The sequence below is a fragment of the Dipodomys merriami genome, unplaced genomic scaffold (genome assembly GCF_024711535.1).
Source record: "Dipodomys merriami isolate MVZ:Mamm:240054 unplaced genomic scaffold, mDipMer1.0.p SCAF_69, whole genome shotgun sequence".
NCBI lineage: Eukaryota > Metazoa > Chordata > Mammalia > Rodentia > Heteromyidae > Dipodomys > Dipodomys merriami.
This window is the reverse complement of record NW_027206279.1, coordinates 4,849,608-4,872,972: the sequence shown is the minus strand read 5'-3', so window position 1 is coordinate 4,872,972 and position 23,365 is coordinate 4,849,608. Positions and strand designations below refer to the sequence as shown.

General features: G+C 54.2%; 1 protein-coding gene and 1 long non-coding RNA gene across 3 annotated transcripts in view; one reads left to right on the top strand and one right to left on the bottom strand.

Annotated features, from left to right (window-relative positions):
* The window catches only part of LOC138816227 (uncharacterized), a 52,205-nt gene extending 36,659 nt beyond the window's left edge, over nucleotides 1-15,546 (top strand). For both annotated transcript variants that reach the window (XR_011368590.1, XR_011368589.1), the window contains 3 exons: nucleotides 8,255-8,418; nucleotides 11,065-11,256; nucleotides 15,466-15,546. This is a non-coding gene — a long non-coding RNA (uncharacterized lncRNA). The remainder of the gene's footprint in view (nucleotides 1-8,254; nucleotides 8,419-11,064; nucleotides 11,257-15,465) is intronic.
* Vps18 (VPS18 core subunit of CORVET and HOPS complexes) lies at nucleotides 12,440-22,247 on the bottom strand. Its single transcript, XM_070005831.1, has 5 exons — nucleotides 21,914-22,247; nucleotides 20,802-20,943; nucleotides 16,708-16,799; nucleotides 14,686-16,556; nucleotides 12,440-13,684 (listed from the first exon to the last, which is right to left on the bottom strand). The coding sequence occupies exons 1-5, from the start codon at nucleotides 22,002-22,004 to the stop codon at nucleotides 12,962-12,964; spliced, it is 2,919 nt and encodes a 972-aa protein (XP_069861932.1). The 5' UTR covers nucleotides 22,005-22,247; the 3' UTR covers nucleotides 12,440-12,961.
* Between the last annotated feature and the right edge of the window lie 1,118 nt (nucleotides 22,248-23,365).

The window sequence follows — 23,365 nt, the reverse complement described above, 5'->3', positions numbered from 1 at the left end:
GCGGGGTAATCCAGAACCTGCTATTGGGCTGGGCAGCTGGCCTCCAGCTGGGCCTCCGCCCGCCCCAATTCTGTAGCCTCCTCAGTAGGCCACTTCTGAGGGGCTCCCATCTGAAAATGAGGGGCTAGATCCGATGGAAGGGGTTCAGAGGATTGATTCTAGGGGGTCAAGACACTCAGGACTCTCAGCCCCGGCTCTGTACCCAGGAAGCTTCCTTGAGATTCCTGGTAGAATTGGTTAGAGGTGAGGTCCAGAAGGCACTGGCATGGCCTAGACGCGCCCCTGGTGACCCAATAGGCAGGCAGAGTTGAGAGGCAGTGCTAGACACAGGCTCATCGTCCCCTCAGGAACCCCTTCCCTCCCAGCCCAGTCTCCCCAAGCACCGAACACTGGGAAGTTACCACGCTGTGAGTGTGCCAGAGGGAAAAGGCATTAAGAAATATCTTCCTGGGGCTGGGAAGGTGGCTCAGTGGTAGAGCACTTGCCTTGCATGCATGCGGCCCTGGATTCGATTCCTCAGCACCACATAAGCACAAAGAAAAAAAGCCGGAAGTGGCGCTGTGGCTCAAGTGGTAGAGCGCTAGCCTTGAGCTGAAGAGCTGAGGGACAGCGCCCAGGCCCAGAGTTCAGGCCCCATGACTGGACCCCCCCCCTGCAAAAAGAAAGAAAGAAAGAAAGAAAGAAAGAAAGAAAGAAAGAAAGAAATATCTTTCTTACCAGGCACCCATGGCTTATGCCTATAATCCTAACTACTCAGGAGGCTGAAATCTGAGGATCACAGTTCAAAGCCAGCCAAGGGTAGGAAGGCCCATGATACTGTTTTCTCCAACGAACCACCAAAAAGCTGTACGTGGAATTGTGGCTCAAGTGGTAGAGGGCTAGCCTTAAGTACAAAAGCTCAGGGACGGCATCCATGGCCCTGAGTTCAAGCCCCTGGACCAGCACAGAAAAGAAAAGAAGAAGCAATGTCTTCCCCTTCTTGGCCCCGCTCCCCAAGTGGAAAGTTACCCAGGGAAGTAATTGTAGGCAGACAAGGCCATCTGGCCACATGGGGTGCCCCAGGGCTCCAGTCAGGCCTGGTGGCCCCTGGGAAGGGACCCTTCTGCCTGTGGACAGACAGACAGCCCCTAAGAAAACAGGCTGAGAAGCGAGGGGAGCTGAGCACCTGAGAGAATGGAGGGACCTGGCTCTGAGTGGGGCCGTGACCTGCCCTGAATCACTTCCCGGATGCAGCTCAGCAGCCTCCACTTCAAGGTTTTTGGGGGGAGGATTCTTTTTTTTTTTTTTCCAAGTTCCTCGATCTGTCATCCCCCTCCCCCACGGGCCGGATAGGACTGGACCAGTGTCCTCTCCCGGCTGGCCCTGGGCTCCTGCCTCAGACCTTCTCCTCCAGCTCTCCCCTGGACGTTGTTTTCCGCCTCAGGAAGTCTCTGATGCCCTGCGCTAGATTTTGTTTTCCTTGTTATCGGGACAACTAATATTTTTTCCTGTGCAGTGGGAAAAAAAAAAAAATAAAGAGAGATTTTCCCAAGCAGATTACAGCTGTCAGGGAGGGGGGAGGGGACGGGAGGTGGAGCCCGCCCTTCCCCCTCCCCCCCCACCCCTGCCACCCTCCTGGAGCTAAGGTTTTGAATGAAGGAGGAAGCCCTGGCCCCCAAGCTAGCCAGGGCTTGGGCTAACCTTCTCCCCAGTGGGCTAGAAAAGGCAGGCTACTCCCCAGCCCCAGCTGTGAGCAAAGGGCTCCTGTGCCTCTTCTGAACCATCCAGCAGCCCTGAATTACCAGAATGGCAGGCCACGAGAAAAGACATACTAGGTAGGGTGAGAGCGAGCGCACGGGCCCACCCCTGTCCCAGGATGGAATGTGAGACAGTTCCCTGCACCCCCACCCCCACCCCCGTGTTCCCTGTCTCCAGCATGACCACGTGGATACTGGCTGGCCTACCTAGATTGTAACCCTGACACAATGCCAGGGTTCCTCTGATCACCTATAGCAGGCCCATGGCAGGCACCGGAGGCCTTCACAGGCCGCAGGTGGGAAAGCAGAAGCCATCAGTGGACAGGTTGTTTGCATGGTGGCCTGGGGTATTGTCCCCCTGATAAAGGTCCACTTCCTACTCAGGGGCAGGTGCCTGGGCTCTGGATGGCTCTGTAGCATGCCACCACAGTGGAAATGGGGGCCTTGTTTAAGATGACTCAGTTTCCAGTGAACGTCAGCAAAGAGAAAGGCTTCAGTTGTGACTTGCTCCATTGTTTGTGGCTTGCAATGCATGAACTAAGCCAGTGGCCATCCCCTCATGTCTCCTGATAACCTCCTGCAAAGTTCTAGTCTACTCTGAGAAGTGCGTCTCCAAGATCCTTACAGTGGGTGACACAGTCACCTGCAGGTCAAAGTGAGTAAGTTCCAGTTAGGAGGGACGACTAGTGACAAATAGGATTTCTATTTATATATATTTTAGCTTAAACAAATGGAACTCTGGCTATATATATAATTATACGTGAAACTGGAGTTTGAACACAGGGATTTGTGCTTGCTGGGCTGGTGCTCTATCATTTGAGCCTTGCCTCCAGCTTGGCCTTTTGCCAGTCATTTTGGAAACGGAGTTTCATGGACTTGTCTTTTTTCTGCCTGGGCTGGATTCAAACCTCAATCCTCTAGATCTCAGTTTTTCAAGTACCTAGTATTATAAGTGTAAGGTATTGGAGTTGGGCTATACATTTTTTTGGGGGGGGGTCGGTCGTGGGGTTGAACTCTGGGCCTAGGCACTGCCCCTCAGCTCTTCAGCTCAAGGCGACTGCTCTACCACTTGAGCCACAGTGCCACTTCTGGTTTTCTTGTGGTTTAGTGGAGATAGGAGTCTCATGGTCTTTCCTGCGCGGGCTGGCTTTGAACGTAGACCCTCACATCTCAGCCTCCTGAGTAGCTAGGATTACAGGCGTGAGCCACCGGCACCAGGCTGGGCCATAAATTTTTTATGAGTGCATGTTGCTGGACCTTAGAGCTAGGTTAGCACTCTACCACTGGACTATATTCCTAGGCTTTTCCATTTTTATTTATTTATTTATTTATTTAATTTATTTTGTTGGTCATGGGCTTGAACTCTGGGCCTGGACGCTGTCCCTCAGCTCTTTAGCTCAAGGCTAGTGCTCCACCATTTGATTTGATTTTTTGTTGTTGTTGTTGTTTTTTTTTTGGTTGGTCGTGGGGCCTGAACTCTGGGCCTGGGCGCTGTCTCTCAGCTCTTCAGCTCAAGGCTAGCGCTCTACCACTTGAGCCACAGCACCACTTCCGGCTTTTTCTGCTTATGTGGTGCTGAGGAATCGAACCCAGGGCCTCATGCATTCAAGGCAAGCTACTCTACCACTGAGCCACCTTCCCAGCCCATGCTCTACCATTTGAGACACACTATCATCTCCAGTTTTCTGGAGGTTTATTGGAGATAAGAGTCTCACGGACTTTCCTGCCTGGGCTGGCTTTGAACCGTGATTGTCAGATCTCAGCCGCCTGAGTAGCTAGGATTACAGGCCTGAGTCTCATAAAATTTCCCACGTTGGCTTCAAACTTTGAATCCTCCTGCTTCAGCCTCCTGAGTAGCTGAGATTACCATCATATCCAGGGTTCAGAGGTTTTGATTTTGAGTATTTATATAGTCTACACACACATACACCCTTTCAGGCTGGGTTTTAGGGTGAAGTAAGGGAGGATGGAGAGGTGCAGACCCTAGCTGGTCCCCAGGGCTTCCCTTCTCCACTCCCCCTCCTTGGGCCTGCACCTTGCTCCCTGCAAGGGAGAGACTGGTCCTTGAGCCTGGCCCTCTCCACATCCCATGGCTGGTTGAAGTGACACCCTGTAAGGCTGGAGTCCCCGCAGTATGGTCCCCAGGAGAAAAGTCCCTGGCGGGAGGCTGTTTCCTCAAGCAGCCAAGGTAAGAAGTGGGGGATTTCCAGGCGAGCCTGTGGGGCTGCCGGCATGTGGGGGTCTCCTCTTCCTTCCCAAGCCGCCCCGCAGGGCCAAACACAGAAACTCCAGTTAGGCCAGGTTGTGGGCAAGGGAGCGTAGGGCCGGCAGAGTCAGCTGACCCACAGGCCCCCGGCTTCTGATCCTTGCTCTGGGAGGGAAACCCAAGCCAGCACCCGGGACCTAGAGGGGCCCAACTCTGGAAGACCCCACTGGGTATCTGCAGGGGGCGGGGTAGGGGTCTGGAAATCCAGAGCTCTACTTACTCACGCGCCTGTGGGGAATGAGTCAAATCAACGAATGCCCCCGCTGTAACCGCTGTAACCTCGGGTTCTGCCCCAGGGTGGTTAGAGGACTGGCAGGTCTAAATCTCGGCCCTCAAGTCTCCTCTAATTGGCCAGCACATCCAAGGCTTCTTGGAGCACCAAAGGAGTCAACATGGGCCCCTCAGGGGCCCCTGTCAGAGCCCCACATTTCAGGCTATTTTGTTCTGAAAGCTTGACTTATGAGAAAGGGGAGTTGTACCCCAGAACCATCCCCTGTCTCATGCCCTGAGCTCGGCTGGACTGGAGGAGGGGCGGAGGGTGTGCTCGCTCAGACCTAGTGGAGAATGAAGGAGAAGTCACAGTGACCTGGTGCTGGTGGTTCACACACGGTTCAGCTCCAAAGTCAGCCTACACAGACCTAGGTTTAGAAGAAAGCTCAACTCTCCCCACGCACCACAGGGCCTTGCACACCAGTGAGCAAACTTTCATCAGCAGGGTTGTGTGCATGCTGTGGACATGCTTTGTACATGTGTGGCAGGCCAAGGAATAGGCTGGAATGTGTGCAAGTACAAAAGACGGAACAGGCGCTGGGGGCGGTGGCTCACACCTGTAATCTCAGCTACTCAGGACCCTGAGATCTGAAGATGGTGGTTCAAACCCAGCCTGGGCAGGAAAGTTCATGAAACTCTTATCTCCAATTAACCACCACAAAACCAGAAGTAGAGCTGTGGCTCAAGTGGTAGAGTGCTGGCCATGAGCAAAAACAAACAAACAAACAAAAAATCCCTAAGGGACAGCGCCCAGGCCCTGAGTTCAAGCCCCATACAGGCACAAATCAAAAAAAGCAGAAAAGGGTCTGAGCTGTGGCGACTGACCCAGTAGGCGAGCAGTGGGCCAAGAGCTCTGAACACAGTATCTGTCACCGCCCAACCCCCCTGAGTGAGGTATGCTCTGTAGTTTACAAATCAATAAACAGAGAAAGAAGGGGTGATGCTCAGAGAAGTTAAATGATGGGCCTGAGGTCACATGGTGAGCAAACACAGGCCAGAATTTGCACCCAGGTCAACCTAAGTTGGAGAGATCCTCTTCGATTGTTCTGCTCCTTGTCTCAGCCCCTGGCTGTCCCAAGGCTCCTCCTGGGTCCCCTTCCCTCCCTCTCCTGCGTGTACCAGCTGAGGTTCCCAAACAGAGCCGGTTCAAGGCCGTGCAGACCTCAGGGTGCTGTGCACGGGCTTCACCCAAGGAGCCAGGCTCTCACTGGTTCCCATAGAGTCTGGATGGCCCTGGGCTGGATCAGCTTGGGGCTGAACGGGAGTAGCTGTTTACAGTAAATAGAAAGCTCTGGAGGAAGGAAGGAGGGGAGGGGCTGGGGTCGCCATGGAGACAGGGACAGAACAGCCAGGCCTCAGCCCTGATCCACAAGGACTGGAGACCAGGGAGGCTCCAGGAAGGTCGGCCCCGCAGGAGAGGCAGGACAGCTTGGACAGGGACGCACACCCTCCTCATCAAACTTATTTATTATTGGCAATAACAAGGGGTCTGGGAAGGTGGCTCAGTGGTAGAGTGCTTGCTTAGCATGCATGAAGCCCTGGGTTCAATTCCTCAGTACCACATACACAGAAAAAACTGGAAGTGGCTTTGTGGTTCAGGTGGTAGAGCGCTAGCCTTGAGCAAAGAAGCTCAGGGACAGCGCCCAGGCCCTGAGTTCAAGGACTAGCAAACAACAACAACAACCACCCCCAAAACAAGGACAGTTTGATAAGCCCCTACAGCATGCTTGGTGGTAGGCCCTTGCAAATATAACTTTGTTTCTTACTTAATCAGATGCTAGATACAATCCCTGATTTATAGGTGAAAAAAAAAGTCGGGACACTTAAGCAACTTGGTCAGGCAGCTTCAAAGTGACTGAGCAGACATTTGGGGTAAGAGATGATCTAGATAGGGAAGCCGAGCCCCTGGTGAGAGTGGGGGGAATAGGAAAACAGAGTCCCCTGAGATGGCCAGGGGACTTTTCCCCCGGGGCTTCAGCCGTTAGTCAAGGAGCTTGCTGGGGACAGAACCCTTGTGTTCTAGGCCCTAACCACTAGACCACACAGCTTCTCTACTGCTGAAGCTGGGAAGGTCCAAAGAGAAACTCCCTTTCCATCCCCGGCCTAGAGTGTAAGCTCTTCCCCAGCAAACCTTGCTGGCTTCACCAGGGCAGGGTGGGGTGAGGGATGCTGGGGGGTTTCTGCCCACACATATGGTTTCCAGATTCCAGGGGATGAAAAGGAGGCCCGAGGGGCGGAAACAGGGAGATGTGCGATGACAAATTTAGATTGCTCAAAAAAAAAAAAAAAAAAAAAGAAAGCCAAGAAACCCTAAAAAAAAAGCAAAAATTCCACTCTCAAACGAAAGGGAATTATTGGATTGTGAAACTGTGTGTGTCGTGTGGCACAGCATGGTTTCATGCGGAACAGCATTGAGGGACTTGGCAGGGCTCAGAAGTTCTGGCAGGGAAGGAAGGTCATCTGCCCCCATTCACCTGTTGTTGTTTGGGACAGAAATGGAGGTAGAGTTAGGCATGATGGCCAAGAGAGTATCTGTGGGCAGAAGTGTGTGAGTGTGTGCGCACACGTGCGTGTGCGTGCGTGCATGCATACACTCATGTGAAGTTTGTGCCCTTTAGGTAGAGCCATACCTATCAGGCTGGGCACTGGTGGCTCAAACCTGTAATCTACTTACTCAGGAGGAAAGTCTGTGAGAGTCTTATCCACAACTAACCACCAAAAAGCCAGAAATGGAGCTGTGGCTCAGGTGGTAAAGTACCAGGCTGGAGTGGAAAAAGCTAAATGACAGCACTCAGGTCCTGAGATCAAGTCATAGTAGCAGCGCACATGCACACATCCGCACGTATGCATGCACACACACACAAATGAGTCCTATTGGCTGTGGTGGAGGATCCATGCTGACTTCTGTAGGTCCCGATGGCGGCTCTAATTTTCTGTACCCCAGAGCAATAAAGGGAGCAGTAAGGTGGGGATTTGGGTTGTCTCTGAGTTTTCTTTTTTTCTTTCTTTTCTGGTCGTGGGGCCTGAACTCTGGGCCTGGCCACTGTTCCTCAGCTCTTCAGCTCAAGGCAAGCGCTCTACCACTTGAGCCACAGCGCCACTTCTGGCTTTTTCTACTTTTGTGGTGCTGAGGAATCGAACCCAGGGCTTCATGCATACAAAGCAAGCACTCTACCACTGAGCCACCTTCCCAGCGCCATCTCTGAGTTTCTTCAGGGAAATGGCCAGACACAGAAGGTAAAAGAGAAGACATCTGCCTGGAATTCTACTTGCAGCAGACCCAAGAGGTCAAAGGTCAAGGAGGGACAAGGGGGACTTCCTGAGGCTCTCGGGGGAGTGCCAGCTCGCCAGGCTGTTGTGCAAGCTCTGGGTTGGACCAGGTTGGCAGAGGGTCAGTGTGTGTTCCCAGGGGTCCTGCGGTCCCGGGGTCATGCTGTCCCTCCCTCAGGAAGACGGGGTCTAGTCCCCCCAAGCAAGTGCTCTCGTCTCACCTCAGTCCCTGAATTCTCACGCCCCAGGGATGATTTCCTCACTCTCATCCCGAGCAGGCATCTCTTCCCGCGTCACTATTTTGCAAACCAAAAAAAATGAAGAAGAAAGAAAGAAGTTCGTCAAGGAAGCCTCTTTCCCAGCTCCCTAAGAGATGAGCGGGCTTTGTGGAGCAAGAGCCCTCGTGGGGTTCGCGAAGCCCCAGGCCTGGCGGACTGAGCAGCGGCTGGTACGAGCCGCAGAGAAGCAAGCATCCAGCCTGGACCCGCTCCAGTGCCTGGAGCCTGGCCCATGTTCTGAGGAGTGCCTACAGGCCCGGGGTGCCACATTCTGGGGTCATTCTGCACTCAGTGTTCGTGAAGACCCTTCAAGGCCCATTCCCTTGATTCCCCCTGGGCAGGAGACGGCTCTGAGGTGCTGGGGTGGCGGGAGGGGTCAGTAGCCTGGCCTCGTGGTTGGCAAACGGGGACAGACTTGCACTTGTTCTTTCCAGATTGCCTCCCCATCTCTGGCTCCATCCACTCTGGCTAAAATGGAAAATCAAGTCTCCTGAAGGCCTAGGGCGCCTGCCCACCGCCTGGGAGCTCATGAGAAGGGACGAGAGCCTGCACAGAGGGGAGGGATCCTCTCTCAGCATCTGTAAAACCACCACGACAGGTAGGAACGGCAGCCCAGCTTCCAAATTGGGTCCCTGGGTACCCCAGGCACTTTGTAGACAATGGGATGGGGGAGGGGATGAGCAGCCCCAAGCAGCCGCACGGAGGGAGCATGTCCGTCTCAAGTATTGGACATTGTAGTTGAACGAGAGCTCTACAGTACTCTCCTGTCTTCATGCAAGGTCTGGTCCTGGGAGGCCAGGGGCAGTACAGGTCCTGGCGGGGGTGGGGGTGGAGGGGGGAGATGAGTAGGCCATGTCTGAGCTGCTGGCTCTGGGGACAGGTGATCCCAGGCTGGGCATGGCAGGGTCAGATGACACCTGCTTCCACACCTGGGAAACACAAACAGACCTTTGCCCAGAGCGGCTGGGGAGGTAGGAGCAGCACCCACCTTCCCGGGCGCCGGACCAGGGCCCCTTTCTCTACTGCTGCCTTGGCCTGTTCTCAGGGGCGTCAGGTGACCTCCCCTCCCCCCCACGGGGTCTGACCACTGGCATGAAGGACTGATTAAGGCAAAAAGCAGAACAAAGGGCCAAATTGCTTTGGGAAAAGAAAAGACTAGATTGGGGGCACTCACAGAGTGGGAGCGGGGAGGGGACCTTCTGGAAAGGCAATCCATGCCAGTTGAATTGGTCATCCTAGCCCAACGTTTGCCCCTGTGTCTCAGTTTCCCTTTTGGAACCCAGGCAGGAGAAAGGCGTGGTGGTCCTGGTGGCATGAGCAGGTTGCATCCTCTCCCTGCTCCAGATGGAGAAGCAAGCTGGGGGCTCCAGCTGCCCGAGCCCTGAGAACTCACCCTGCCGCATTCTCTTCCAGCCCACCATCTCTCACCCCGAACCTGCTGCAGGGCCCAAACTGGCCCCACACGAGCAGAGCTGCCAGCAGGGCCCTTTGTGGGGCTGCTCCCGTGTGGCACAGCCTAGGGGCCCCACCATGGGGCAACAGATGGACCCATGGTCTCTACAGAACAATGGTGGGGGAGGGGCCCTGGCATCGCCCGCCCCAAACAGGAAGCGCTGCATGAGCTTCAAAGGACTGGCAGGGCCAAGGGGCTGAGTTGGTGGGGCCAGTGCCAGGGCTGGCTGCTGCCTGCCAGCCTCGCGATGCCCGGCCTGCTGGTGGGGGCAGGGCTGTGGTGCGGGGCAGCTGGGGCTTGGGCAGAGGATGCCTTACGCTCGCAGGACGGCAGCAGATGTGGGGGGAGGGGGTTTGGACGCTGGGCCGTTTCCAGGTTGGACTGCCACCAGCCTCAGGGCCACACACAGTAGGGCTGTCTCCCAGGCCACAGTAGGGCTGGCACCGGGCCTGCCACCCACTCCCTGCCTCCTGCTCCCAGCTGCTCTCTCAGAGCCTTTTCCTCTCCACTTCCTGTTCACACAGGGGGGGGCGGGAAGTGAGGGAGGAAGTTGGGGGGAGGCTTGCAGAAGGGGGGGCCATTGAATAAAGGGATTAACCGTTTCCCTCCTCTAACCTCCGGGAATTTCCACCTGTGAAAGTGTCTGGAAGAACCAGGAGCTGGGGGGAGGGGGAGGGGTTTGTGTGAGTGCCCCCCCACCCCCCCATGCCCCGCCCCACCTGGTGCGGGGGGGGGGGGGGGGACAGGTGAGTCCCACTGAGGTCCCTAACCTGCTCCCCGCAGCCCACAGCCTGGTGGCCTCCGAGCCCCTTCCCAATCAATGAGGCTGGTGCCAGGCGTGGCTAGGGCTTCGAGCCTTGGAGAGGAAAGCTCGGGGTTGGGGCTGGGGCTGGCACTCGAGGCCCATCTGCCTCCCAGACAGAAGGGGGTGCAGTAGGCCTGGCACTCAGGGAAGGCACACCCAAGGGCCACCACGCCTCCAGGAGCCCTGCCCCCCCCAGCCAGTGACAGCGCCCCCTGGTGCCCGTGGCTTCAGGGTAGGGTGGCCCCCAGGGGCTGCTCAAGGGCGGGCCTCAGGAAGCACCTGCTCTCCAGGACCAGGGGCCGCCCTGAGTCTCCCCCAGGTGGTTTCCTTGTTTACAGGCCTCCTGCCCCGGTCCCGCGTCACCCCCTGTGGCCCCTCCTCCTATTTCCAGTGATGGCTCCAGGAGCTGCTCATTCATCTGAGCCCCTGCCCCCAGGCCCCGGGCCAAGGCCTCCAGGGCCTGCTCTCTGCTCTTCGTGCCTCACTCAGTTTCCAGGGATCTAAGAGCGTGCGGCTTCCCGTTGCCCTGACTCACCGGAATCCCACTCTGTCAGTGCCAGGGAAGACTGTGGCCTTTTCCCAGGAAAGAGGAAGCGGCTGAGGACCAGATGGGCTGGCTTGGAAGACAGAAGGGGCAGGGGCATCCCACCCAGGCTGTTTTTAGCCAAGCCCTCTGGGAGCAGCGGGCAGCAGTGCAGTGTTCATTTAACTCACGTTTTGAAAAAGGACAGATGCCCCAAGCTGTTCCTACAGTAAGTCATCAGCAAGGGATCACACCAGGGCTGACGGAGGGCTGACGGAGGGTATCCGCTGACCTCCGAGGTCACGCCTCTGAGCTCTGGGTATAGCGAGGGAGGCTGAGGCCCATGGAAAGAGGAAGGGAACAGGCAGCTCCAAACCTTCCTGGGGCCACACAGACAAGCTTAGGCTGTCTTCTCCCTGCTCAATGGAACCCTCTCCCCACTTACTCCTGCTCTTTTTCCTAGGGAAGATGGGGAGCCTGGGAGTCATGGCAGGAGCAGCTTTCAGCCCTCTTGGTTGGCAGAGCATGAAGATCTTGTTGCCCCAGTAGCCATGGAATTCGGCAAGAGATCCAGTCAGATGCCAACAGCATGGGAGGAGATATGATTTCTGGGGCAGGACTGAGTTGCAGGACAGAGGGAAGATGTGCCAGCCAGGTGAGCTGCACCCACCCTGCTGACAGGAACACTTACTATCAGTCTGAAGCAGCTGATGGGTCACACCCATCAAACCGGGCAGTGCCCTATGAACGCCTGTCCACAGGGCAAAGGGTGCTCGGCGGCTGTCATGGGAAGGCCCAACTCCCGAGCTCCCAGCCCCAACCAAGGAAGTGTAAGCTGGGGGGAAGGGCAGCTCACAGAAGCAAGGTGAGGAAAAAACAAATGTACCAAATGCCACACACACTGACAGTGGCTGTAGCATCACAGGCAGAAGCTGGCAAAGCTGGTATCCAAGCTGGCGGGGGAGCACGCAAAATCTAGCATGCTCAAAGGCCAGGGGGAGGCCTTATCAACACAGGTTGTGGAGACTTCCAGACTATTCTGGGACAACCAGGGAGGAAATAGCTGACGAAGCACTAATAAGAATAATGATGTAGCTCAGTCACAAAGCACTTGCCTAACAAGTACAATGTCCTGGATTCAATCCCTGGTACCAAAAAAAAAAAAAGAAATGACTTGATGAGCCAGGTGCCAGCGGCTCATGCCTATAATCCTAGTTACTCAGGAAGATGAGATCTGAGAATCATAGGTCAGGTCAAAGATAGGAAAGACTTATCTCCAATTAACCCCCAGAAAACCAGAAGTGGTGCGGTGGGTCCAAGTGGTAGAACAGTAGCTTTGAGCAGAAAAAGCTAAGGGACCTGTCCCCAGGCCCTGAGTTCAAGCCCCATGACCAATAACAACAAAAAGTGGTGCTGTGGCTCAGATGGTAGAGTTGAGCCTTGAGCAAAAGAAGCTTGGAGAAATGTACTCATTACCTTACTTATGTAACTGAAACCATTCTGACATCATCTTTATAATAATTAAAAAAAAAAAAAAAAAAGCAGCAGTTCAGGGACAGTGCCCAGGACTGGCAAATGAATAAATAAATAGAATCAGGATTCAGCGGGCAGCACCACCACCTGCTGGCCAAAATGGAGAACAGCACCTATTCTACAATTTAGGATGAGGGGCCCTGGGCCAAGAGGACAGAAAGGGGACAAGGAAGGAGAATCTCACAGGATGGCCTGCCTCATCTCCAGGAAGGCCTGTGGAAGCTTGGAAACATCCTGTCACAGCCCTGCCCCGCCTGGGGATCACTCACACCTCACCCAGCCCGGCATGAACACGAAGCCACCAGTGTAGTACAGACAATTTAATTCTTTCTACCTGTCCTCCATGAGGCCCTCGGCCCCAGGGCACCCTCACACTCCAGCTCCAGAATGAGCACAAGAGCACACAGACCATTCCTACCCTGCTCCCCCCTGTCCAGCCCAGGACACGGAGGGTGCCCTCCCACTCTGGAGCACCTATGTGCACAAAGAGGAGGAGTGTCTCCTAGAGGAAAAAAGATCTAGAGTCCCAGAAGCCAGGGAGTGAAGGAGAGCAGTGGCAAGGACAAGGCTGAGGCCCAGGCTCAGGTCTCTGACTTTCCCAGGCTAACAGCCTGGGGGAAGAGCAACGCTAGGGTCTGAGCACAGCCAGAAGCAGGCGGAAAGTACTCCCCTGACCTCAGGCGACCGGCTCAATATCCACTACCCGCCAAGGACACACCCAGCCACTGCATGATGATTTAGCCCCCACAGAGTGCAGCCTTGGATCTCGAGGCCTTCCCATGGGGATAGGGGGAAGGTGGGGGAGAGGGAGGGGAGCAGACACACTCCTACAACCAGCTGAGGTGCTCTTCCTCGTAGCGCTGGGGGTCGATGAAGGGTCGATCTATGGAGCGGATCATCAACTCCCCACAGTACACACATTCAGCAGCCACTAGTTCATCTAGGTCAGCCTTGAGCTGCTCCCGGCTAGGCCCCCCAGCAGCCCCACCGTCAGCCTCCTTGGCTCGGGCAGAGCCCTTGGCTGGGGGCGGCGCAGCCCCAAGCTTGCGCTGCAGCTCCTCCAGCCGGGCCTGCTTATAGGCAGGCAGGCCGGGCCGCACGGCCTGCAGGAGGCAGTCAGCGTGGAACATGTGGCCACAGAGGAAGAGGTAAAATGGGCGGTTGAGCAGGGGGAAGTCACAGCTGGCGCATTTGTCCTGGTGCTCCACGGTGCCATAGCGGCCGCGCAGCTCCTGCAGGTCCCGCCGGATGCGCTGCGCACTGGCTGTGGCCTCTTCCATCTCCCGCTGTAGCTCCTGGATGTGATGATTGTAGGCCTTAAGTGAGCTGCAGATTGCCTCCTTGAAGTGGTCGATGGTGACAAAATCCGGGAAGAAGGGCAGCACATCTTCAATTTTGAGCAAGGGGCAGCTGGCCAGGCAGGCCATGGCTGTCTGCACATCCTCTTCCTCCTGCACCACGTGCCGTGCAATCTTCAGCCACAGCTTCTTACGTAGCTCCTCATCCTCCTCAGGCAAGTCTGCACACTGCTTGGCCAGGTCCACGTCAACCTGTTGGGAAACAGTGAGCGTGAGGGCCCGGCCCCTGCCTCATCCGGGATCCACACAGATGCCTAAGGAGAACCTGGTTCAAAGGAGAGACCCCAGGCAGGAGTCCCAGTCCTCCAGCCAGCGACACTCCCACGACAGCAACCTAGGTCAATGCTGAGTGTGTGCGTGTGTCACGGCTAATGGAAAAGCTCCTTATGGTGGGAGAGCTCCAACTTTTTTTGTTTTGTTTTGTTTTTCTGGTCAGTCCTGGGGCTTGAATTCAGGGCTTGGGCACTGTCCCTGAGTTTCTTTTGCTCAAGGCTAGCACTCTACCACTTGAGCTACAGTGCCACTTTCGGATTTCTGGTGGTTTATTGGAGATAAGAGTTTCACGGACTTTCCTGCCCAGGCTGGCTTTGAACCACGATCCTCAGATCTCAGCCTCCTGAGTAGCTAGGATTACAGGTGTGAGCCACTGGTGCCCAGCTCATAATAGATTTTTGAGCTCCCCTACCCCCACCCCAACACTCTAACTCAGTAAATCCTGGGTCCAGGCTGAGGAATCTGCATATTAAACAACACTTCCTGAGATCCTAAGGCAAGTTACCTACCTTCATGATGTGAGAAAGTAAGTCAGCCTCTTCCCCCTCAGGCACTGCTGAGTGCTTTTCTCATACTGTACTCATCAGCTCTTTGAGGTAAAGTGCTCTATTACACCCACTTTATGACTGAATAATCTGAGTCAGAGAGATGTTCAGAAATTAGCCCAAAGGCACTGGTGGTTCACACCTGTAACCTAGCTAGTCAGGAAGCTGAGATCTGAGGATCTCAGTTCAAAGCCAGTCTGGGCAGGAAGGTCTGCGAGAGTCTTATCTCCAATTAGCCAGCAAAAAGCAGTAAGGCTCTGACTCAAGCTCCAGTAACACACACACACACACACACACACACACACACACGAAAAAAAGTCCTAACACACACACACACACACACACACACACACACACACACGAAAAAAGTCCTACCTGCAGGGCCAGGTCCACAGCCTCCTCATACAGCTCCAGCACCTTGTACACGTGGACACAGGCCCGGTGGTGGCCATGCTCGGCGCAGAGGCGCAGGGCGTACTTGAGGTCATAGTGCACGCGGTGCGGGCTGGCCCCAGCTTGCTCCAGGTAGGCTAGCAGAGAGTCTGGCTGGCCTCGGGCGTACAGCGACAGCAGGTAGTTGTGAATGGCTTGCTCCGTTTCTCCAAGCACCTTCACGCAGAACTCCATGTAGCGGATGGCTTGGCTCACCTGCTGGGCCTCGCCACCCTGGCTGTAGTTCACCAGGGCAGGGATGAGCTGCCGGGCGTCCAGCCGGCTGCCCAGTTCCATCCAGGCATCTACCAGCTGGCGGGGGATGTGACGGATGAGCATAGGGGAGAACTTATAGAAGAGCTGGGGGTCTCGGTGGCGGGCCAGCACGGCCAGGGCCTCCTCGTACGCCTCATGCTGGCAGTGGTAGGCCACCACCCGCTCATAGTCCTGCATGATCACGGCAAAGTACACCATGTGTTCCGTGTCCCCGTGACTGGCGAGCAGCTCGTGGATCGATGCCCGGCTGTCAAAGAGCCACTCCTTGTGTCGGGGGCTGCTGAGGAAGGAGCGGAAGCGCTCCTGGGTTTCCCGGTAGAGGTTACGGGCGTCTGGGGTGCCCTGCAGGGCCCCGAGCTGGCTCAGGTAGAGCTCCGTCAGCCAGGTGGTCAGGAGCGTGGCCTGGGTCCGCTCGGCTGGCTTCAGACCAGCTAATTTTCTCTGCAGGAACTCGACCAGCGCTTCCTCCTGCCGGGCCTCCAAGAACTTCAGGGCGATCTCCTCAAAGTAGCTGTGGGTCAGCGCGTAGCAGCGAGCGCTCTCCAGGTAGCGCCGCTGGCGGAAGCAGAAATCAGCCTCCCGGGCCAGCACGGTGTCCAGGCAGTCGGGCCGCTCGCGACAATACTCCTTGGCCAGGTCGAAGCGGTTCATGTCCAGGTAGGTGCGCCACACATCCCGGGCCTCGCGCTGCACGTGGTAGCGGAAGACGGCGCGCTCCGTGTAGGCCCACAGCTGGCCGCTGGCCGCGTCCTTCACCATGTGCTTCAGCGGCCCAAACTTCTCCAGGAAGTGGTCGCGCAGCACCACCTGCCCCGTGAGCGTGCACACCGCCTCCACACGGTCCGCCAGCAGCAGCAGGAAGTGGAACTGGGTCAGCACGATGGCCAGGGGCGGGCTGGCCCCAGGGCCCACCCCCTCTGGGTACTCCCAAACCCGCTCCTCGCTCAGCAGGGAGTCGGGGCGCCCGCAGTCCAGCGAGCCGTACAGCACACCGTCTCCCATCATCCAGGCAAAGGCTCGGGGCGCAGAGCGCAACTTGGGGGTATAGAAAGCCAATTCGCTGTAGCCCAGGTTGCTAGGGAACTCGCGGAATGGGGGTGGGTGGTCCGTGTAGGCTGCAAAAAGCCCTGAGAAGCCCTGGGCCTCGGCCCCCTCCGTGCCTCGACCTATGAACTGGAAGAGGCGCTGCCGCGTGGTGGCAATAACAAAGCCACGGCCATCAGGGCCCCGCTCGGCCTCCAGGGAGCACACGGGCGCTGGACCCCCTTCTTCGTTTAGCACATACAATGGGCGGAAGTAGAGGTCGGGGGCAGGGACAAACAGCCCACCCTCGCTGGCTGAGAGCTCGGCTTCGAAGACCTGGCCCTGGGCAGTGCCCACCAGGATGGGGCCTGTGCTGCTCTCCGTACCCAGAGCCTTGTTCCAGCCCACGCTCTCCACCAGCTGCCCCTTCCAGCGGGCGAGCGGCCGGACCTTCTGTCCATTCCGGTTCACGTAGAGGACCTCAGTGTTGCTCAGAGCTATGAGCAGGTGAGAGCCTGGAATGGGCAGAAGATAGCACCTGAGGGGGTGCTGCCATCCCACCTCCCCACCCCACTCCCCCCCACCCCCCGGGGGCTCAGCCTCCTCCGGCCCCCTCCGCCAGGCAGTGGCTCACCCACGGCCCCTCCTCGGCTCTCCAAGACTCACCAGTGTGGTCCAGAAACATCTTGTGAACTTTGGTGTCATCCTTGCGCCCCAGCTCCACATGGTTGGGTTCATTGGCTTTGCCCAAGTCAATGCTGTGGGGACAAGAGTCACCGTGTCACAGACGTCTTTCCTTGTCTGATAAAAACCAGGCTCTTTCCTGGAATCCAAATATACACAAAGAATCCCAAATACAATCAAGAGAACATGTGTGTGTGTGTGTGTGTGTGTGTGTGTGTGTGTGTGTACACACACATATATGTATGTATGTATGTATACGTATGTTAGTATGTATTAACATCCCACTAAAATGTTTTACTTTAACTCTACCATTTGAGTCACACCTCTACTTCCAGCTTTGTGCTGGTTAACTGAAGCTAAGATCTCATGGATCTGTCTGCTCATGCTGGCTTTAAACCAAGATCTTCATATCTCAGCCTCCATGGAAGAATAGCTAGGATTAGATGTTAGCCACCAGTGCCTGGCTTCCTCTTTGTCTAGGTGCTATCCCTGAGCTTTTTGGCTCAAAGTTAGCACTCTTTATCACTTGAGCCACAGCTCCACTTTCAGCTTTTTGTGGTTAATTCGCAATAAGAGTCTGACAGGGCTGGGAAGGTGGCTCAGTGGTAGAATGCTTGCCTTGCATGCATGAAGCCCTGGGTTCAATTCCTCAGCACCACATAAGCAGAAAAAGCTGGAAGTGGCACTGTGGCTCAATTGGTAGAACACTAGCCTTTAACTGAAGAGCTGAGGGACAGCGTCTGGGCCCAGAGTTCAAGCCCCATCGCCAACAACAACAAAAAAAGACTCACGGATGGACTGGGAATGTGGATTAGTGGTAGAGTGCTTGCCTAGCATGCATGAAACCCTGGGTTCGATTCCTCCTACCACATAAACAGAAAAAGCCAGATGTAGCACTGTGGTTCAAGTAGTAGAGTGCTACCCTTGAACAAAAGAATCTCAGGAACAGTGCCAAGGCCCTGAGTTCAAGCCCCAGGACTGGCAAAAAGAAAAAGAAAAAAAAAAAAAGTCACATGGACTTTCCTGCCTAAATTAGCTTTGAATCCTGATCTGGTAGATCTTAGCCTCCTGAGTAGTTAAGATTATAGGCATAAGCTACTGGCACCTGGTTTCCTCATTTTTAACAACATTTATTTATATAAGGGAATTTCATTTTGACATCTCTATATATGATTACAATGTGCCTTGATGAGACACACCTCATTACTCTCCTTCCTCCCCCAATATTCAAACTGCAATCTAAAACTCTTAAAAAAATAATATTTCAGTAATATATGCGGAAGTCAACAGATAAAGCTGTCATCTCAGTAACTGTACAACATTCCATTTTATTTTTACTTTTTTTTTTTTTTTTTTGTCAGTCGTGGGGCTTGAACTCTGGGCTTGGGCACTGTCCCTTCACTCTTCAGTTCAAGGCGAAGGCTCTACTGCTTGAGCCACAGCACCACTTCTGGTTTTCTAGTGGTTTATTGCAGATAAGAGTCTCACAGACTTTCCTGCCCGGGCTGGCTTTGAACCTCGATCCTCAGATCTCAGCCTCCTGAGTAGCTAGGATTACAGGCGTGAGCCACCAGCGCCCCGCTATTTTTACTTTATTTATTTTTTTGCTAGTACTGGGAGGTTGAACTCAGGGCCTGGCACTGTCCCTGAGCTTCTTTTGGTTAAGGTTAGCACTGTTATCACTTGAGCCACAGCACTGCTTCTGGCTTTTTCTGTTTATGTGGTACTGAAAATTGAACCCAGGGCTTCAATGCATGTTAGGGAAGCACTCTACCATTAAGCCATGTTCCCAGTCCCTAACATTCCATTTTATAAGTGAATCATGAGTTAATCACCACTTCCCTATTGATGGGCATTTGGCTTGGGTTTTCCCTTCCACAAATTACCATAGTCTATTCTTGTGTCAATACCCCTGCAACCTGGAACTATTCTGTCTATAATGTATATTCCTTAATGTGGGATCAAAGTTGTAGATAAGTCCCCTTTTCCTAAGGCCAGGATTATAGTCATGCCTGGATATGTATTACAAACTTTACTAGACATTGCCAGATCACTTTTCCAAAAGATGTTGGCAATTTACAACTTACCAGCAATTATAATGGTTCCTTTCTCTATATCTTTACTGACAGTTTATTATTATTTTTGTTTTTGCCAATCTGAGAAATTTTTGTTCTTTTTTTTGTGCCAATCCTGGGTCCTGAACTCAGGGCCTAGGCACTGTCACTAGGCTTATTACTCAAGGCTAGAACTCTACCATTTTGAACCACAGTGCCACTTTCAGCTTTTTCTGAGCAGTTTATTGGAGACAAGTCTCATACTTAAACCAGGTTCTATAGCTCATGCCTGTAATCCTACTCAGGAGGCTGAGATCTGAGGATTGTGGTTCGAAGCCACCCTGGGCAGGAAAGTCTCCAATAAACTACACAGAAGGCTGGGAATGTGGCTAAGTGGTAGAGTGCTTGCTTGCCTAACATGCATGAAGCTCTGGGTTCGATTCTGTGTATGTGTACCACTAGACTTCAGCACAGAGAGGCTCAGAGACAGTGCCCAGGCCCTGAGTGCCCCAAGACAGGCAAAAAAAAAAAAAAAAAAAAAAAAAACAACTTTTAGTGTTAAATAAATTATGAAAATTTTTGTATTGTGGGGGAAAAAATTAGAAGTTCCACTGGGTGCTAGTGGCTCAAATTTTTGTTTCTCTTCTGTTCAATGATTATTTATCCTCTTTACCCTCCTTTTCCTTTACTACTCTCTTTCTTTCTTTTTTGTCATTGGTCATGGGGCTTGAACTCTGGGCCTGGGCGCTGTCCCTCAGCTCTTCAGCTCAAGGCTAGCACTCTACCACTTGAACCACAGTGCCACTTCCAGTTTTCTGGTGGTTAATTGGAGATAACAGTCTCATGGACTTTCCTGCCTAGGCTGGCTTTGAACCCAGATCCTCAGATCTCAGCCTCTTGAGTAGCTAAGATTACAGGTGTGAGCCACCAGCGCCCAGATATTTTTTTTTAATTGAGATGCATTTGTAATTTGAGATTTCACTGTAACATTTTAACACATGCATCCAAGAAGTATATACCTTTTCTTATTAATTTATAAGGGCTTTGCTTGTTTTATTTCTTGAGCCTAGTCTGAACTCCAGCCTCATCCTCTGCAATGCTGGAATTACAGGCAGGTACACCAGTCCAACTTCTTCTTCTTCTTTTTTTTTTTTTGGTCAATTGTGGGGCTTGAACTCTGGGCCTGGACACTGTCCCTCAGCTCTTCAGCTCAATGCAAGCGCTCTACCACTTGAGCTACAGTGCCACTTCCAGTTTTCTGGTGGTTAATTGGAGATAACAGTCTCAGGGAGACTTTCCTTGCACAGGCTGGCTTTGAACCGTGATCCTCAGATCTCAGCCTCCTGAGTAGCTAAGATTACAGGCGTGAGCCACCAGCGTCTGGCCTTTTTCTTGTTACAATAACAATTAGTATTTAGACATATATACATACACAGTTTTTTATATATATATATATATATATATATATATATATACATACACACACACGAATATAACATACATACTTTTTACTAGTGGCTGCTGGATTTCTAGTTTGAGTAAGGGAAGTCTCCCTTTAACATAAAAACACAGAAATTTATTGAATGTTATTTTAGTTTTTTAGTTTTTTTTTTTTTTTCCGGTTGTGGGGCTTGAACTCTGGGCCTGGGCACTGTCCCTCAACTCTTCAGCTCAAGGCAAGCACTCTACCACTTTAGCTACAGTGCCACATCCAATTTTCTGGTGTTATTGGACATAAGAGACTCACGGACTTTCCTGCCCGGGCTGGCTTTGAACCGCGATCCTTAGATCTCTGCCTCTTGGGCAGCTAGGATTACAGGTGTGAGCCACTGGCGCCTAGCTTTTGTTTTGTTTTGTTTTTTTGAGAAAGGTTCTTGCTACATAGCCCAGGCTGGCCTTGAACTCCTGATTCTCCTGCCTCAGCCTCCCTAGTACTGGTATTACATTCTGCCCTAGTCAGTTCCCAAATACTCTCCCCGCCCACCCCACTCCATACTCTGAAAGTTATGGAGTCTCCATTACCGCAGCAGTGTGTCTTTGCCCAGGCTCATGCAGAGCTGATTGCTGGAGACCACGAGACTGGTGATACGATCTGAGGGAGTGAAGTCGATGCGCTGCTTGGTGAAGATGGGCACTTCCTTCTCCAGTTGGGCATTTACATACCCTATGTATGAGGAGTGAAGAAAAGATTAGCTGTGGAAGGGCAAAGGGAGGGGGAAAAAGATAACCTAAGCAAGCCAAGTAACCCATTAAACAACAGTGCTAGTGACACTTTCATGTTACTGAAACACTCACATGAACGTGGTAAATAGTTGCCTATCAAGTATTTACAGTGAGGGTCTTAGGTTGTTCTCTCCCTTTTGGCAGCACTGAGGGGTTACTTCTCTGAGCCTAAGATGCTACGACAGCATGATGTGCCTGCTTCAAGTCAGAATGAGGACAGTGGTCTGGGTATTCTCTCTCACCAGTCTCTAGCCTAGCTGAACTAGTCCCTTCCTCCATGCCCATACATGACCCTACACCTAAATGAGACTCACTGATATCTTGAGATGAAGGACAGGAGTCCCGAGGAACCTTTGTGGTCAGTATTGTTAACAAAGCATAGTTAGCTTTGCTCCTCTATCCAGTTACTCAGAATGTCCCAGCACTGCCAACTCTGCTTTTCATTCTACAGAATTTGTCCCTAAACTATAGGCTGCACCCAGCTCCGCCCAAGGCAGTGATGAAATTCCGTTTAGAAGCATCCCTCCTCCCGCTATACCACTCCCCTTTCATCAGTTCCCCTGCCCCGCCTCTCCCTCCCTGCCATCTCTGGAAAGGGGTCTGGTGTCAAACGCACAGAACCAGGCATCAACAGAAACCTGGAACCTATTGTCAGTTCTGCCAAGAGCTCAAGTGTACGGTCCTATAGTCAAGTACTTCCTCTTCAGAAACTCAAGTTTCCTCTTCAGAAGGGGCCTGGTAGTAGGCCGTAGATCACGCGGTTGCTTCCCTGGCTCTCTCAGACCAGCCAACAGAGCCCTGAGAGAATCGGGGGCCTAGACTGCATGTCTGGAAGGTGAGCCCAGGCTCTCGCTGCCAGCCCCATCCCCGCTCTTTCCCCGCAGGGACAGCGGCGCCCTCCTCTTCCTCACCCGAGTGCGGGATGCCCACGCTGGGACAGCCGGGCTGCAGGACGGCCGAGCGGGACAGTGAGTCCTCATACTCATCCAGGATGGATGCCATGGTGCCGGGCCTGTGAGTCCTTCGTCCGGGGCCTGGGGGATCACAACAGGGCTCCCCGGCGGCCCGGACTGGAAACTGCGACTTCCCAGCCTCTTGAGGACCACGCTCTGGCCTAGCAGGGCGAGAGGATCCCGGGGCTCTCCCACTAGGACCTGGCGCAGTCTTGCACCGCGCCCGTGCGGCCAAGAGATCAAAGGCTCCCCTTTAGCAGATCCCAGATGATCCCCACCTCACCCGGCCCGAAGCTCAGCTGACTCCCGCCCCCGTGACGCGTCCCTATGACGCAACTTCCGGCTGCTCCAAGTCCAGCGGCGGCCGCTGCACCACTGGAAGGCGTGGCGCCCGTGGGCGTGGCCATCCCAGAGCTCCAATCAGTGATGGGCAGCTGGAGCCCAGCGGGCTGGTGGGCGGGGCCTTACTTCTACCTCCGGTCCGGCCCTCGCGCAATGCCCGACGTCGACACCGGAGGGCGGCCTCGGCTTTCTGAGGCGTCGAGCGCGGCCGCAGCTTTCCGCTGAGGCGGACCTCGAACCTGTCGCGAGAGGTCTGCCGGGCGGAACTCGCTCAGAGCCAGACCCCGTCCGCAGGGCTGCCCTGGCCTAGCCCCGTCCACCCTCGCAGGCGCCGGCAGAGCAGCCCCAGCTTCCCTTCCACACCTGGGGCCACCGGCTCCCAGCAAGCGGGCCGCGGCTGTGAGGGGGAGCGCGCCCGGCGCCCCGCAGGCCCGGCGCCCCAAAAACCAAGTATCAGCTGAAAAGTAGAAAAGGTGGTGGGTGAACCAGCGGCTGGAACCCCCGGGCCAGGTAACGCCCTGAAGCCCGCCCCACCCTCTGGCTCCGTGTGTTGGGGGGGGGCGGGAAGCTCAGCTTCACTCGGTGTTCACTGAGCACCTGCTCTGTGCAAGGCCTCCAGCTGGAACCGGGCGGAGCAGTCACAGGAAAGTAAAGGCACTTTGGCTGTTCTGCAGAAGTTGGTCATAAACCAGCAAGGGCCAGCTGGACGCCACTAGCTCACGCCCGTGATCCCAGTTATTTAGGAGGCAGAATATCTGAGGATCTCAGTTCAAAGCCAGCCTGGCCAGAAACGGCTGTGAGACTTTGGAAAGTGGTAGAGTGCCAGCCTTGAGTGGAAAAAGCTAAGGGACAGCACCTAGGCTCTGAACTTAAGTCCTAGTACCCACACACAGAAAAAACAAAAGACAAAACAACAACAAAAAGGCAGCAGGGGCAATGGCCCAGCAAGTAGATCATCAACACCAGGAGGATGATTAAGGAGAGGAGGGCTCAAGCATCTCTCCATTTGCTTCTCTCTCCCAGTTTCCAAGGCAGCCCAAGTCTGTCTCCTTCTGGGGGCCATGACGC